Below are 13,853 nucleotides of genomic sequence, written 5' to 3'. Positions count from 1 at the left end.
AATGGCCTGCACTGAACTGTATATCTCAGCTCTTTTGCTAAGATGTTTTGGGGGATTTTTGTGGCAAAAGTGCTGGTGGTGTGTTCCACTCATGTCATTATCATTGAGAAACTCAAATTTTTATTAACATTTTGAATATATATATATATATATATATATATATATATATATATATATATATATATACAGGTCCTTCTAAAAAAATTAGAATATGTAAAAAAAGTTCATTATTTTCCATAACGTAATGATAAAAATTAAACTTTCATATATATTTTAGATTCATTGCACACCAACTGAAATATTTCAGGTTTTTTATTGTTTTAATACTGATGATTTTGGCATACAGCTCATGAACACCCAAAATCTCAAAAAATTAGCATATCACGAAAAGGTTCTCTAAACTAGCTATTAACCTAATCATCTGAATCAACTCATTAACTCTAAACACCTGCAAAAGATTCCTGAGGCTTTTAAAAACTCCCAGCCTGGTTCATTACTCAAAACCGCAATCATGTGTAAGACTGCTGACCCGACCCTGTCCAGAAGGCCATCATTGACACCCTCAAGCGAGAGGGTAAGACACAGAAAGAAATTTCTGAACGAATAGGCTGTTCCCAGAGTGCTGTATCAAGGCACCTCAGTGGGAAGTCTGTGGGAAGGAAAAAGTGTGGAAAAAAACACTGCACAACGAGAAGAGGTGACCGGACCCTGAGGAAGATTGTGGAGAAGGACCGATTCCAGACCTTGGGGGACCTGTGGACTGAGTCTGGAGTAGAAACATCCAGAGCCACCGTGCACAGGCGTGTGCAGGAAATGGGCTAAAGGTGCCGCATTCCCCAAGTCAAGCCACTTTTGAACCAGAAACAGCGGCAGAAGCACCTGACCTGGGCTACAGAGAAGCAGCACTGGACTGTTGCTCAGTGGTCCAAAGTACTTTTTTCGGATGAAAGCAAATTTTGCATGTCATTCGGAAATCAAGGTGCCAGAGTCTGGAGAAAGACTGGGGAGAAAATGCCTGAAGTCCAGTGTCAAGTACCCACAGTCAGTGATGGTCTGGGGTGCCATGTCAGCTGCTGGTGTTGGTCCACTGTGTTTTATCAAGGGCAGGGTCAATGCAGCTAGCTATCAGGAGATTTTGGAGCACTTCATACTTCCATCTGCTGAAAAGCTTTATGGAGATGAAGATTTGGTTTTTCAGCACGACCTGGCACCTGCTTACAGTGCTAAAACCACTGGTAAATGGTTTACTGACCGTGGTATTACTGTGCTCAATTGGCCTGCCAACTCTCCTGACCTGAACCCCATAGAGAATCTGTGGGATGATGAGAAGAGAAAGTTGAGAGACGCAAGACCCAACACTATGAGCTTAAGGCCGCTATCAAAGCATCCTGGGCCTCCATAACACCTCAGCAAAAATAATGAACTTTATCACAATATACTAATTTTTTGAGAAGGACCTCTCTCTCTCTCTCTCTCTCTCTCTCTCTCTCTCTCTCTCTCTCTCTCTCTCTATATATATATATATATATATATATATATATATATATATATATATATATATATATCTTATTTGATGGTAGGCCTATTATAAGTCATTTATTTATTTATTTACTGGCCTATATTAGCTGACCTCACCCTAGTTTCGTTTTTTAAAGTTTAAGTTTGTAATTTTAGTAACATTGGTATGAGATACTATTAAAGTTTTTATTTTAATATTTTCTGTTTTCATTTTAAAGTTTTAGTAATTTAGTTTTTTTGTTTGTTTGTTTTTTAAATAATGTTTTTAAATGTTGTTTTACATGTCTATAGTTTTTATTCCTTTTTGTTTCAGTTTTTGTTTGAGTTATTTTGGTATGTCACGTTAAACTAAATTAAAATTAGAAATGTTGCCTTGGCAATTAGATAAAAAATGTATTACAGTTATTTTATTTCAGTTAACATTTATTTCATATTATATTTATATTAATTTGTACATTAATTATTTAATATTAATTTATACAACTTGTCCCTAGACACATATGCAGGTGCCTAATATAAATATAATGTAATGTGCTTTTTACTCAGTTGTCACAAAAACATCTGCAGTCGGCAAGTCAGTAAATATATTTATTTACTAATATATATCCAAGTGAAGTTCCTGTACACTGCAATACGTCCACTCTCTTAAGCCATATTTTCTGGTGACCTGATTTACATCAGAATGATTTCCAGGATTTCCTCTGTCTCTTTAGAGTTTGCAGCAACTGCAGACTAATTGGAAGACACTGCTGCTGCTGGGCGGCACATCATCTTCTGACATCTCTGATCTGCATGCATGATATTAAGATCAGTTTGCGTCAAGTTCAACACACAAAAAGTAGATTATAGGATGCTTGAAGCATCTGTGCTCACATCAACTCGCTCTCAATCTCTAAAGATGAGGAAACCTGTTCGGTCACAGGTTCATCCATAGGCTGAAGAGAGCAGCACCCGCCTGAGGAAAACAACAGTCAATAAACACAATCATTTTTATACAGCATGATGCATGAGGAGCCTGAAAGACAGTAACTGAATGCTGTACTGTGGTTAGGTCTTACCTGAGATGGCATAAATAGGAGAGCTTGAGTTATTCATCACAAACATGACAGGTGAGCATGAAGCCCTCCAATCAGGCTGATGGCTGGACAGGTGATATTTGCTGGAGTTTGCTGTAGTGTAAAACTGGACACCAGTGACAGCTAGTGGGAACATCCAGAATTGCCAAAAAATCTTTAGATCAGTGCTAACCATGGAGCCGGATATAGACCTATATATACAGCTGCAATAAAAAGTATGTGGAGCTTCTTTTCTTTTTTTTGTCTTGTGGACTATATGTAAAAAAAAAAAAAAAAAAAGATCTTATTTAGGACAGTACTAAATAAAATAAATAACATACATTTTGTATGATCCCTCATGATCCGTTTTTTAATTATTTACATTTCCACTTTATAAACAGTTCACATACTTTGAGAGAGAGAGAGAGAGAGAGAGAGAGAGAGACCCATGTGACCTTTCTATGTAACGTTAGCCTACTAACATTTAAATTAATAATTTGATACAATGCAATTATTGTGTACATGTTTTTACATTGTCTTACATTTTAAATATTACCTTTATGTAATTACATCTGTATTTAATTCTTACATTTATTACACCGTTGACACTTTCCTTACACCTAACTGCCCTTAAACTTACCCATATCACCACACCTTTCCCTGAATTTACCCGTATCCCAGAGGAAATTTCATAGCCGATTGCCTTTGAATAATTGTGTTTTACACTAGTGGGCCTTGGACTCAAAATGGATATTTACAGGTATTATTCAAATCAAGTATTATAAGATTAAACATATATTTAGCCTATATTATATTGACCTCAGGCTTCTTTCTATCTTTAATTTAACTTTTTCTTACCTGAAGATGAAGCCCTTTGGGATGACATTCTTATAGGCTATACCAACTATAGTTGGAAGTCTTCAAAGCAACAATCTTTTGAGTTGTTGTTGTTTTTAAATGATGCAAAAATTCATCTGTTTGATAATGTATAAAAGATGCACTTTCGGGATTCATTTAATTAATTGTAAAATATAGTCTACAAATCTGTATTTTTGCTCAACATGTTTCAGAACATGCAGGAGGGATTATGGGGGTTTAAAATCAAAAAATTATATTTAATGCCTGTTGGGCTTCTCTAAGACAAAATGTAACATTAAAGCTAATGAAAACAAGTAAAAGAAACGAAAGAGGGTTCCGTAGGCCTATTGTTTATTCTTAATATGTGTGTGAGCGAGTGATTTTGGTTTTCGTTGGATCTTTGAAATGGCCGAGTCTAATTTGCAGTGACCTAGTCGAATGAATTAAAAGCATCAGACACTTGTTTCAATGTTTAAAAAAAAAAAAAAAAAAAAAAAAAAAATTGAATGTGAACAAATGAACGGGTATCTTTGGAGATATCGCCCTCTGTTGGTTGAAAGTCAGGTTTCATGGTTTCATGGGAAACAGCCTCTTCCTCCAGGGTGCGCTGAAAAACACCATGAAATCAAAATAGACAATTTTTATTCGTTTTTTTTTCAAATTTTGCTAGCCTGACGTAGTAGCATTTTTTACACACTATGCGTCGTAGTCAGAAATACCTACCAATTTTTTTTGACGGTCTATGGTAAGAACTTGCCGAAATGTTGTGGGCGGGGCTAAATTCGGCTGACATCCAGATCCAGGATAGAATTTTGCGGTATTTATTATGATTTATCAATGCGCATCATCATCATCATCATTATCATTTTCATTATCATTATTATTTTTTTCAATTTTAATTAATGTGCCCTCGTAATCCTTAATGAAAATAACTTTGCAGTGACATGTATGATATATCTATCTCCTGTGTTTACTGCTTTTTTACAGTCTATGGTTTACTGGCGGGAGGGCGGGACCTGTCACAACACAGCTTACCTTTTTTTTCTTGTCCGAGGAAGAAAAGATTATTGCAACGTTCATTTCCTGCAGCCTTTAAGCCACATTCACATATCATGATGCTTGCTGTGTTTTTAAGAAGATTTAAAATAAATAAATAAAATAATAATAATAATAATAAAATCCCCTGACAGAAAAAGAGAATTTTCCATACAGATCTCTATTAAATTAAAGAGATATGTGCAGTTACTTGTACTGTGTAATGGCAAAAAAAAAAAAAAAAAAAGTTTTATAAAGTACATATAAAATTAAAATTTAATGGAGGACTACAGATCCCATCGTCCACCGGGACAGGCGTAAACCAAATTTGTCCAATGTTTTCGCAGCCTTCTCTGAGATCACGTGTCTAGCAGCCTGCTCATTGGTCGTCCACGAATCCATGTTTGAAACGTGGATTTTCTTCGCCGGCCGGTGGTGTTGTCTTCGTCTTAGCGGGTTGTTTACGGTATTAAAGATTTGATATAGGATGCCAGTGCACCCGCGTGATAGAAAAGAGAATAATCACGAAGAAATGGACGTGGACTATCCAGATCAAGAGGCCAGCAGCTCCGAGGAAGAGGAGTCCGTGAGCTCGACCGCCTCTGAGGATGGAGACACTTCAGGTAACGTTACAGAGAGAGACTTCGTGAGACGCACCACCAGAATGATTTCGTGCGTGAGAAATAGACGATAGAGATAATGATGAATTTCTTCCAGACATGGATGATGAAGACTGTGAAAGAAGGCGAATGGAGTGTTTAGATGAAATGACAAATCTCGAGAAACAGTTCACAGACCTGAAGGATCAGTAAGTGCTATGCAGCACATCATAGTCATATTATAAAACTAACATAGTTCATTTAAAGACTCCAGCCGGTGTGTTCTTAACTCTCTTTAGGTTGTATAAGGAGAGGCTCAGTCAGGTGGATCTTAAATTGCAAGAAGTGATAGCTGGCAGTGCTGCAGAATACCTCGAACCACTGGCCACACTTCAGGAGAACATGCAGATCCGAACCAAAGTCGCAGGTCACTGGTATAATTAAATACAAACTTCATGCATCTGATGTAGTTTACAGGAATTATGTCACGTCAATGTTTGATATGTTATACTGTATAGCAGAGGTCTTCAACCTATTTCAGGTCAGGGGTATTGCATTTAAAGCCCTTTAATAACATCCATATTTCGTATAAAAATACAACAACAAAAAATGGCATCTGTACATTTCCTACATTTTCCATTTCTGTTTTTATGTGGGAGGGAAACATTTCGCTTTAATTGTTAACTAAATGTACACTATCTTTCAAAAGAAAAGTTTGGGGTTGTAAGATTTTTAAATGTTTTTTAAAGAAATGTATTTTATCATGAAAACCGTAATACTGTGAAATGTTTGCAATTTAAAATAACCATTTTCTATTTGAATATAGTGTAAAATGTAATTTGTTCCTGTGATGCAAATCTGAATTTTCAGCATCTTCAGCATTTTTCAGTCTTCAGTGTCACATGATCCTACAGAAAGCGTACTAATTTAAAAAAACATTTCTAATTATTATCTATGTTGGGTATCATCATTTTTATTTGTGGAAACGGTGATACAGCATTGTTACATTATAAATCTCTTTATAAATGTCTTTCCTATCACCTTTGATCAAATGAATGCAAACTTGCTGAATAAAAGTATTTATTTATTTTTTTTAAATCTTACTTACCCTAAACGGTACTGTATATTAAAATCTTTTTGAGTTGAGTTTTACCATTTTCGAATCCATTTAGCCGATCTCTGGGTCTGGCCGTAACGCTTTAAGCATAGCTTAGCTTAGATCATTGAATCTGATTGGACCTTTAGCATCTCGCTCAAAAATGACCAAAGACTGTTGATATTTTTCCTATTTAATATTTGACTCTTCTATAGTTACATTGTGTACTAAGACGTAATAAAAAATAGCGCCTGAAAATAGTCTCCAGCATACACTAATATCCAGCCACACCCTAAATGTAGACGCACCCTAGCGGCAGCAAATCTAATCTGCCCGTGAAAGTCGTCTAGCAACTCTCAATACCCTTCTGAGCTGTAATCCCCAAACTCTTGCTGGGCCAATCATATCGTGTATAGAGGCGATGGGTGGGGCCATAATGACGACGGCCGAGTTGCGTTTGCGTGGTTCTAGTAAACACAAAAACTGGCGAACGGCGGTCTTTCGAATCAGCTTTGACTGTGACTCTGGAAGACTTGGAGTTGAGCTTTTCTCTGAGAAAAGAACAAAGAACGGCACTGAAGTCATTCTTAAAAAGGGAAGATGTGTTCGGAGTTTAGCTGACCGGATATGGTGAATGTTTAATCTTTCAACAAGCTGTTTCACCTTCGTTGCTCTGGTTGGTGTAGCGCTATCCTATCACGTGCAGAGGGAGTTTGAAAGACAACCGTTTGTCCCGCTCCTCAGATTGAGCCCTGTCAGTGGTGAGTTTCCAGAGCAAACATCTTGATGTGGGTCTGGCTTGTCAGGCTAGTTGCTAGCCATCTCGGTCTAGGAAATCACAACTTTTCATTTTGCATTGGTCTTAGCACACAATATAATTACAGAAGATTCAAGTTTTAAATAGGAAAAATATCAAAACTGTTTGGTCATTTTTTTAGCGAGATGTTAACAGTCTAATCAGATTCAATGATTTATGCTAAGCTGTGATAAATGTAGTAAATGAAGTAAAGAGTTAGTTCAGCCAAAAATGAAAATACTCTCATCAATTACTTATTTTTACTTACTTAATAAGTAATTTACTTACTTATATATATATAAAAATGCCTACAAATTAGATACTATAGCAAATATTATAGAAGCTATAAAGACCTCTGCTATAAAGGAAAAACGTCATGTTAATAGCCTCCATACAGAATGCAGGTGTATGTTATACATTCCAATCATCAGCTTGTGGTCTGATTTATGGAGGCTGATTTATGATGGCCTTGGTCATTTTTTGCTCCTATATATTTTTTGCAGGTATCTATCGTGAGCTCTGTTTGGAATCTGTCAGAAACAAATATGACTGTGAGATGCAAGCAGCCAGCCAGCACTGGGAGGTAATGTGCAGACATGGGAATGGGCTGAAGTTCACCGGGTTCAGGACAAAATTTGTTGTGGCCCCACTCCTCCCCAGGGCCCGAAGGCCCTGTTGATACCTGGTATTAAGATGCATTTCTGTCAATCAGATCAAAGTAGACAAGGGAGACACATTTCCATAAACACCTGGGGTTTCAATCTTTCTCTTATTTCCACTTTCAACCACTTCTGTCCTGATTTCTTCAAGAGGAGGATCTGTGGGTGGGTAATTGTATGGGCTTTTTCAAAACTTTCAATCTAATGGGTGAAATAAGCTTGCGCAAATTATGAAGGAACGTGAGATGGCGGAAAAACACAGAGCATCACCTTTAGTTTCTGCTTTGACAGCCTTTATGCTCAATTTGTTACTGAGACAATTTACAATATGCCATATATGGTATATTCCAAATAACCATATGATGTTTTTCCACAGAGTGAGAAGCTCCTGCTTTTTGATACAGTTCAGAGCGAACTGGAAGAGAAGATCAGACGATTGGAGGAAGACAGACACAGTATAGATATAACTTCAGGTAAAGTACTATGTAGGCTAACCTGTAAATTTAAATGAAATTTTACCTTTTCACTCAGAATGTTTTGATGTGTTGTCGCTCCAGAACTGTGGAATGATGGTCTGCAGTCTAAGAAGAATAAAAAGAAGGATCCACTCAGTCCTGGAAAGAAGAAAAAACCTGTCGTTGTGTCAGATATCCTTTGTAAAGTAGCTAGTGTTGCACATCGAAGCCATTTGCAGGTCTTTTTTCTAGTATTAGTTTATTGCAGCTGCCTTATTCTCTAATACAAAAGAAGACATTCGTTTCCTGATCCGTCCCACGACCATACATTGTTTACATGTTGCAAGACCTGGATATACTTGAAGACTGGACTGCAATAAGAAAGGTTTTATTTTTCGCCTTAATCTGTTTATTTTTTGCAAATGAGTTATTGGAAGATCTCTAGCATTGATCAGCGACATTGTTTTCTGTAGGCTATGGCTTCAATGGGTCCACATAGGGTAAAAGTAGATGGTAAGAAGGATTTTGAGCATTGTTTTTGCATGTGAAACTTCGCACAGAGAGTTCACTGTGTGCATCGCCCTGTATCAACTGTAATCACTATGTTTTAAGTGATTTGTGAAAAAGCATTTCAGGTCTCTGAAGTGAATAACTTTGTGTTTATCAGCTCCTCTGAAACCAGAAAGACACCATCATGTTGCCCGATCAGAAGATGGGCGTCTGTTCTATGACAACAAATGGTACAGCCGGGGTCAGGCCATATGCATCAACAGAAAGGACGAATATCCTATCAGGTGTGTGTGTGTGTATTTACTCATCAACTGTGTGTGACTCAACAACTTTTCTGTCCCTAAGGGCAATTTATCTATTTCCAGAAAAATATTAAGCAGCACAAATCATCAGATGACACGATAATGAGGAAAGATGCTGAAAATTCAGCTTTTCATCATACAAATAAATTACATTTTAAACATATTCAAATTGAAATGTTATAATATTTCATAATATTTCCAAAAAAAATGCATATATAATATTATAATGTTATATTATTTATGTACTATAATTACATATACTGTAGTTTGTACTATATCATATTAGTATTAACTTTGTATTGCGTCTTTAATTACATTATAAGAGTTCAATCTGTTAAAAAGTAAAAATCGCTAGAATTTGTCTTTTTGTGGATTTTCCACTATGGACAGTTTTTAATATTTTTTATTAATATTTCATACTACATTAAATATATTATTACACTGTAACAATGACACTTTAAAACAAAGTTTAACCATCAGTACCGCCGTTGGCCGACTTGATGCCTTATGCATCATTACTTTATGATGCCCGCGGGTGATGCGTTCACGGCTTTGTTGACCGGGGGGTGGGGGGCAGGGGTGCTGAGAGAAAATTCTCTTGGTGCTCCCCTCAGCGCTTGGTGCCCTATAGGGATGGGACGATACACTTAAACTCACGATACGATGCACCTCGATATGCCAGGGTTACGATACGATACGTCACGATACGATATCAAATTTTATTTTTATTTTTTTCAAATCTGTGATTTTTTTTACCACCAAAGTAATGTACTTAAACAAAAGGAAGGATTTTTCTCTTTTTTTGCATTTTGGTTCTATGTTGTTTAAAAAAAAGAAGAACTTTTAGAAGTCCGTGACCACATCTTAAACAGGGGTGCCAATAATTGTGGAGGGCACTGTAGGGATGTCAATCGATTAAAATATTGAATTGCGATTAACTGCATGATTGTCATGAGTTAACTCGATTTTAAATCGCACCTTTTTAGCAATTGTAAATGTATCTTAAATTAAGTTTAAATTAAGTTTTTAATACTCTAATCAACATAGGTATGGACAAATATGCATGCTTTATGCAAATGTATATTTATTATTAGTGAAACCATACTTATTCAATAATAATCAATACAGTATGAAGACTAGACATATCAAAGGTCATAGATATGCTTATCTAAGAAATTGTTCTCTTAAGCCTAAACTTAAAAATAATGAGCAAGTAACTGTTAGTGATTTCTCTCATTTTAAGAATATAAAGGGAGTTTTTACACTGGCAGTTTAATTCAGAACAGGGCAAAGTTCGTATGAAAAATTGTTAATGTGTACCATTGAGCGAACCAGAACCACACCATACCTGGAGGAGGTCCATATTACACGAACGTAGGAATATAGTGCGGCCCCTTTAAGAGATCCGCATTTCCTGTTGAACTGCCGGTATTTTGCGCGTGCGCGCCGAACTGGGCCGCGATTCACGTGGACAGTGTGAAGAACACGAACTCGGGAGCGCGCTTGTTCAGGAAAGTAACCTGTGCATTCGTTTTACCCGATTGTAATGTATTTAGTTCAATAAAACACGTGTACTGTAAGCGGTGATGGTGTTAATGATTTACCTCAGACATGAGCGAGAGTGAGCTGCAGTGCATAGCGCTCAGACTGCAGGGAATGTGCTCAGTGAAAAAACGCCCTTTTCTTTCTGGAGTCTAATAAAAGTTAAACAGAAAATATGGTAGTTTATGTAGGCAATAACTGCATTTTTGGTTTAGAATATTAATGCTAATGTCAACCCTTTTCTTTCTTTTCTTTTCTTTCTTTCTTTGCTGCTGCACCCCACCCTCATTCTACGCAAATCATGCAGCAGTGCCATCTATCTTTATTTCGCGATACATTTTTTTCGACCTCGATGCGTTTCGTCACGTTTTGTATCGCGATATTTTGTCAAACGATATTTCGTCCCATCCCTAGTGCCCTACGCGCAGCGCGTGATGCGTGTGGTGGAAACGGCGGCACTGTTAACCATATATTATTGCATGTAAAAAATATATATAAAAAGTCGGCACATCAAAGCTCCAAAATAAGCAAAAAGTCTTAATAGTGGACTCGCACAATGGTTACGGTTTCGAGCAACACAGGCTTTTTGTCTGACGATTTTTTTTTACAAATTATTATAGTATATTAAAATGGTTTCCTTTTTTTTGTGCTACTTGTAATTACACAGTTCTTTATATAAGTATTGAAATGTGTGTTACACGAACACTTTATGTGCATTAAAGCATTAAAATAACAAATAATCACTATTCATTACGATCAGTGTTAGAAAACAATCAAGTTAATCAGAAGAAGTTAATATTTGGTTAGAGAAGCAATGACCGCTTGAAGATCAGAAAGGTCAATCACTTTAAGATCCGCACCATCACAATCACTCTTTAAAGTATTTTACTCAAATCTTGCATTTCTAATGCTTGACTTTTTTGTTCCTTTTTTTTCCTCAAGTGCCACAATAACCACTGTTAACCAAGACGAGGTTTGGTACAAACGTCTGGATGGCAGCAAATCAAAGCTTTACATCTCTCAACTCCAGAAAGGCAAATACACCATGAAACATTCGTAAGTGTTTATCGTCTTCCCCTCTGCTCCCCGTTTCCATTGTGGAAACTAAACCTTCACTGGTTCAACTCTATTCTCCGTTTGTCACCATGACTACTCGTTCATGCTGGATGGACTCGGGTCTTACATGCATGTACCACATGTTTGCACTTCCTAAGTTAGAGCTGCTAAACAAACACCTGGTTGCCATGAAACAGTGAATGTGTGTGTGCCTTGATGACAAGGATGAGCCAGTAAAGCCTTGTTCAAAGCAGAAGAGCAGTTTAGCTCAGTTTACTGGTATTGCTGATACTGAACACATGACAGTTTCCATGCTTTTTATGAAATAGTCAGTATTTTTATTTTTTGATTTAGGGAGCATGTCTTTGTGTTCAAAAACAAGTTAGTGCCATATATCCTGTTCTGTGTCTGTGAAGATGCATAATGTTTTAATCAACAGAACGGTTCGCCAAGCTACGCTGGGCTAGTGTTATTTTTGTACGTGTTCTAAAAATAATAGACAATAACTAGTGAATTCACTCTATAGACTATAAAAGGTGTATAAATAAAACACGGCTTGTGCAAGTCATATCCTTGTTACAGTTGAGCCAACAAAATGTAGCATATTCTGAGCTTTTGATCAAATTTGTGACTCATGTCTTACTATATAAAAAACAATGTACGTTACATATTGGATTTTTAGACCATGTCATCAGCTAGTATGTATGAAATTATCTAACAGTTGTAGTGAATGCTTTGTGTTGTAGTTATATGTTAATTCATTTTATGATGTTTCATTAACAAAGTTTGGGAGACTCAATCACTAAATTAGCACGATTGAAGATATATACAACAGACTTACCTCCTCTATCACTCCTCCATCTCCTCACCTCTAACTATTCCCATCCCAACCTGGGATATTCTGGGTTCCGGTCCATTCTGAACTCGGAGCCCAGCACGCCAAATATGCATAACCTTTATTCTGTATCGTATATTTTTAGTCTGATTATACTTAATTGTGAACTCGTGAAACTGTTTTGTAATTGTGTACCGAGTTACATGATTTTAAATTATCTGAGTGCTTTTATTTGCAACTGATATAAAAATCCTTTAATTGATGTAATACACTACACAAAGCCTGCCAAAAGAACCATGTCTTCCAGACGTCACATCTTTAATGAAATTCACAGCTTTAATACAACTCTCATATTAGTAGTCATTCATATCTGAGTGTTATGTGACCCATAAAACAGCAGATAAAGTATCTTCCTGCAATGTTCAAAAGCAGTTCGAAGGGACTGTGAATGAACAGAAAGTAATCATATCACTGTACACTTGACTTTTTGTTCAGAAGTTCACAGTGTAAATGTAATGTTCTTATATAAAGATGATTTTGCATGGTATTGTGTTGCCTTTTTTATATTCATCCTGTGCTGGATCAGAATAACAAAAGTTGTAATTATGTGTCCCAACTTTTCTTGGTTGATTCCACTCAATCAAAAAGGCTAAACCTTGGTCGACACGACATTGTGTTTCTTGTAAAGGGTTAGTTCACCCAAAAATGTTGCTCAAAAACTGTATTCATTTCTTTCTTTTGATTAACTCGAGAATATATTTTGAAGAATGTTGGTAACCAGACAGTTGATAGTAGTTTTTTTTTTCTCTACTATGGAAGTCAATGGCTACAGTTAGCTGTATGGTTGCCAAGATTCATATAAATAGGCCCATCTCTTAGTGTTTAACAAAAGAAAGACTTTCATTCATACAGGTCATACAGCCTAAATGATGACAGAATTTTAAATTTGTTCTGGATATCATTAAAGGGTTCACCCAAGAATGAAAATTCTGCCAGTAATTACCTGTAAAACCTCATCTTCGGAACACAACACATAGGCAGCATTGGACATCAATGCAACTTTCAAGTCCCAGAAAGGTAGTAAAGATATTGTTAAAATTTGCCATGTGGTTCAAGTTCAACCTCAACGCTATGAAGCGACGAGAATACTTTTTGTGCAGTTTTACTTCCATAATATTCAACAATGTCATTGTGCATGAGCCAGCGTTCTCTGACGTAGAACCTGGGAACGCTGCACTGTTTACTATGTGAAGAGATTTTTGAATAAAGTCGACATGAGGGTGAGTAATTAAAGGGGGGGTGAAATGCTGTTTCATGCATACTGATCTTTTTACACTGTTAAAGACTTGGAATCCCATACTAAACATAGACAAAGTTTCAAAAGTTAAGGTGGACATTTGATGGGAGTATTTCTTTGTCAAAAATACTCCTTCCGGTTAGTCATAAGTTTCGGCAAGTTTTTTTCGATCATGGGTCCACTTGACGTTAAAATTTCGGAATTTCCTTGTATGGGCCGTACGGACAATTCTACCGGAAG

General features: G+C 36.5%; 1 protein-coding gene across 1 annotated transcript; it reads left to right on the top strand.

Annotated features, from left to right (window-relative positions):
• Window positions 1-4,835: 4,835 nt before the first annotated feature.
• brms1lb (BRMS1 like transcriptional repressor b) lies at window positions 4,836-12,863 on the top strand. Its single transcript, XM_067418535.1, has 10 exons — window positions 4,836-5,089; window positions 5,184-5,274; window positions 5,365-5,492; window positions 7,461-7,540; window positions 7,993-8,089; window positions 8,174-8,263; window positions 8,392-8,456; window positions 8,545-8,584; window positions 8,739-8,865; window positions 11,368-12,863. Exons 1-10 carry the CDS (start codon window positions 4,954-4,956, stop codon window positions 11,483-11,485), a joined length of 972 nt encoding a protein of 323 aa, XP_067274636.1. The 5' UTR covers window positions 4,836-4,953; the 3' UTR covers window positions 11,486-12,863.
• The last annotated feature ends 990 nt before the right edge of the window (window positions 12,864-13,853 follow it).

Source organism: Pseudorasbora parva, chromosome 15 (assembly GCF_024679245.1).
Source record: "Pseudorasbora parva isolate DD20220531a chromosome 15, ASM2467924v1, whole genome shotgun sequence".
NCBI classification, from domain to species: domain Eukaryota; kingdom Metazoa; phylum Chordata; class Actinopteri; order Cypriniformes; family Gobionidae; genus Pseudorasbora; species Pseudorasbora parva.
This window is presented reverse-complemented; position numbering and strand designations above follow the sequence as displayed.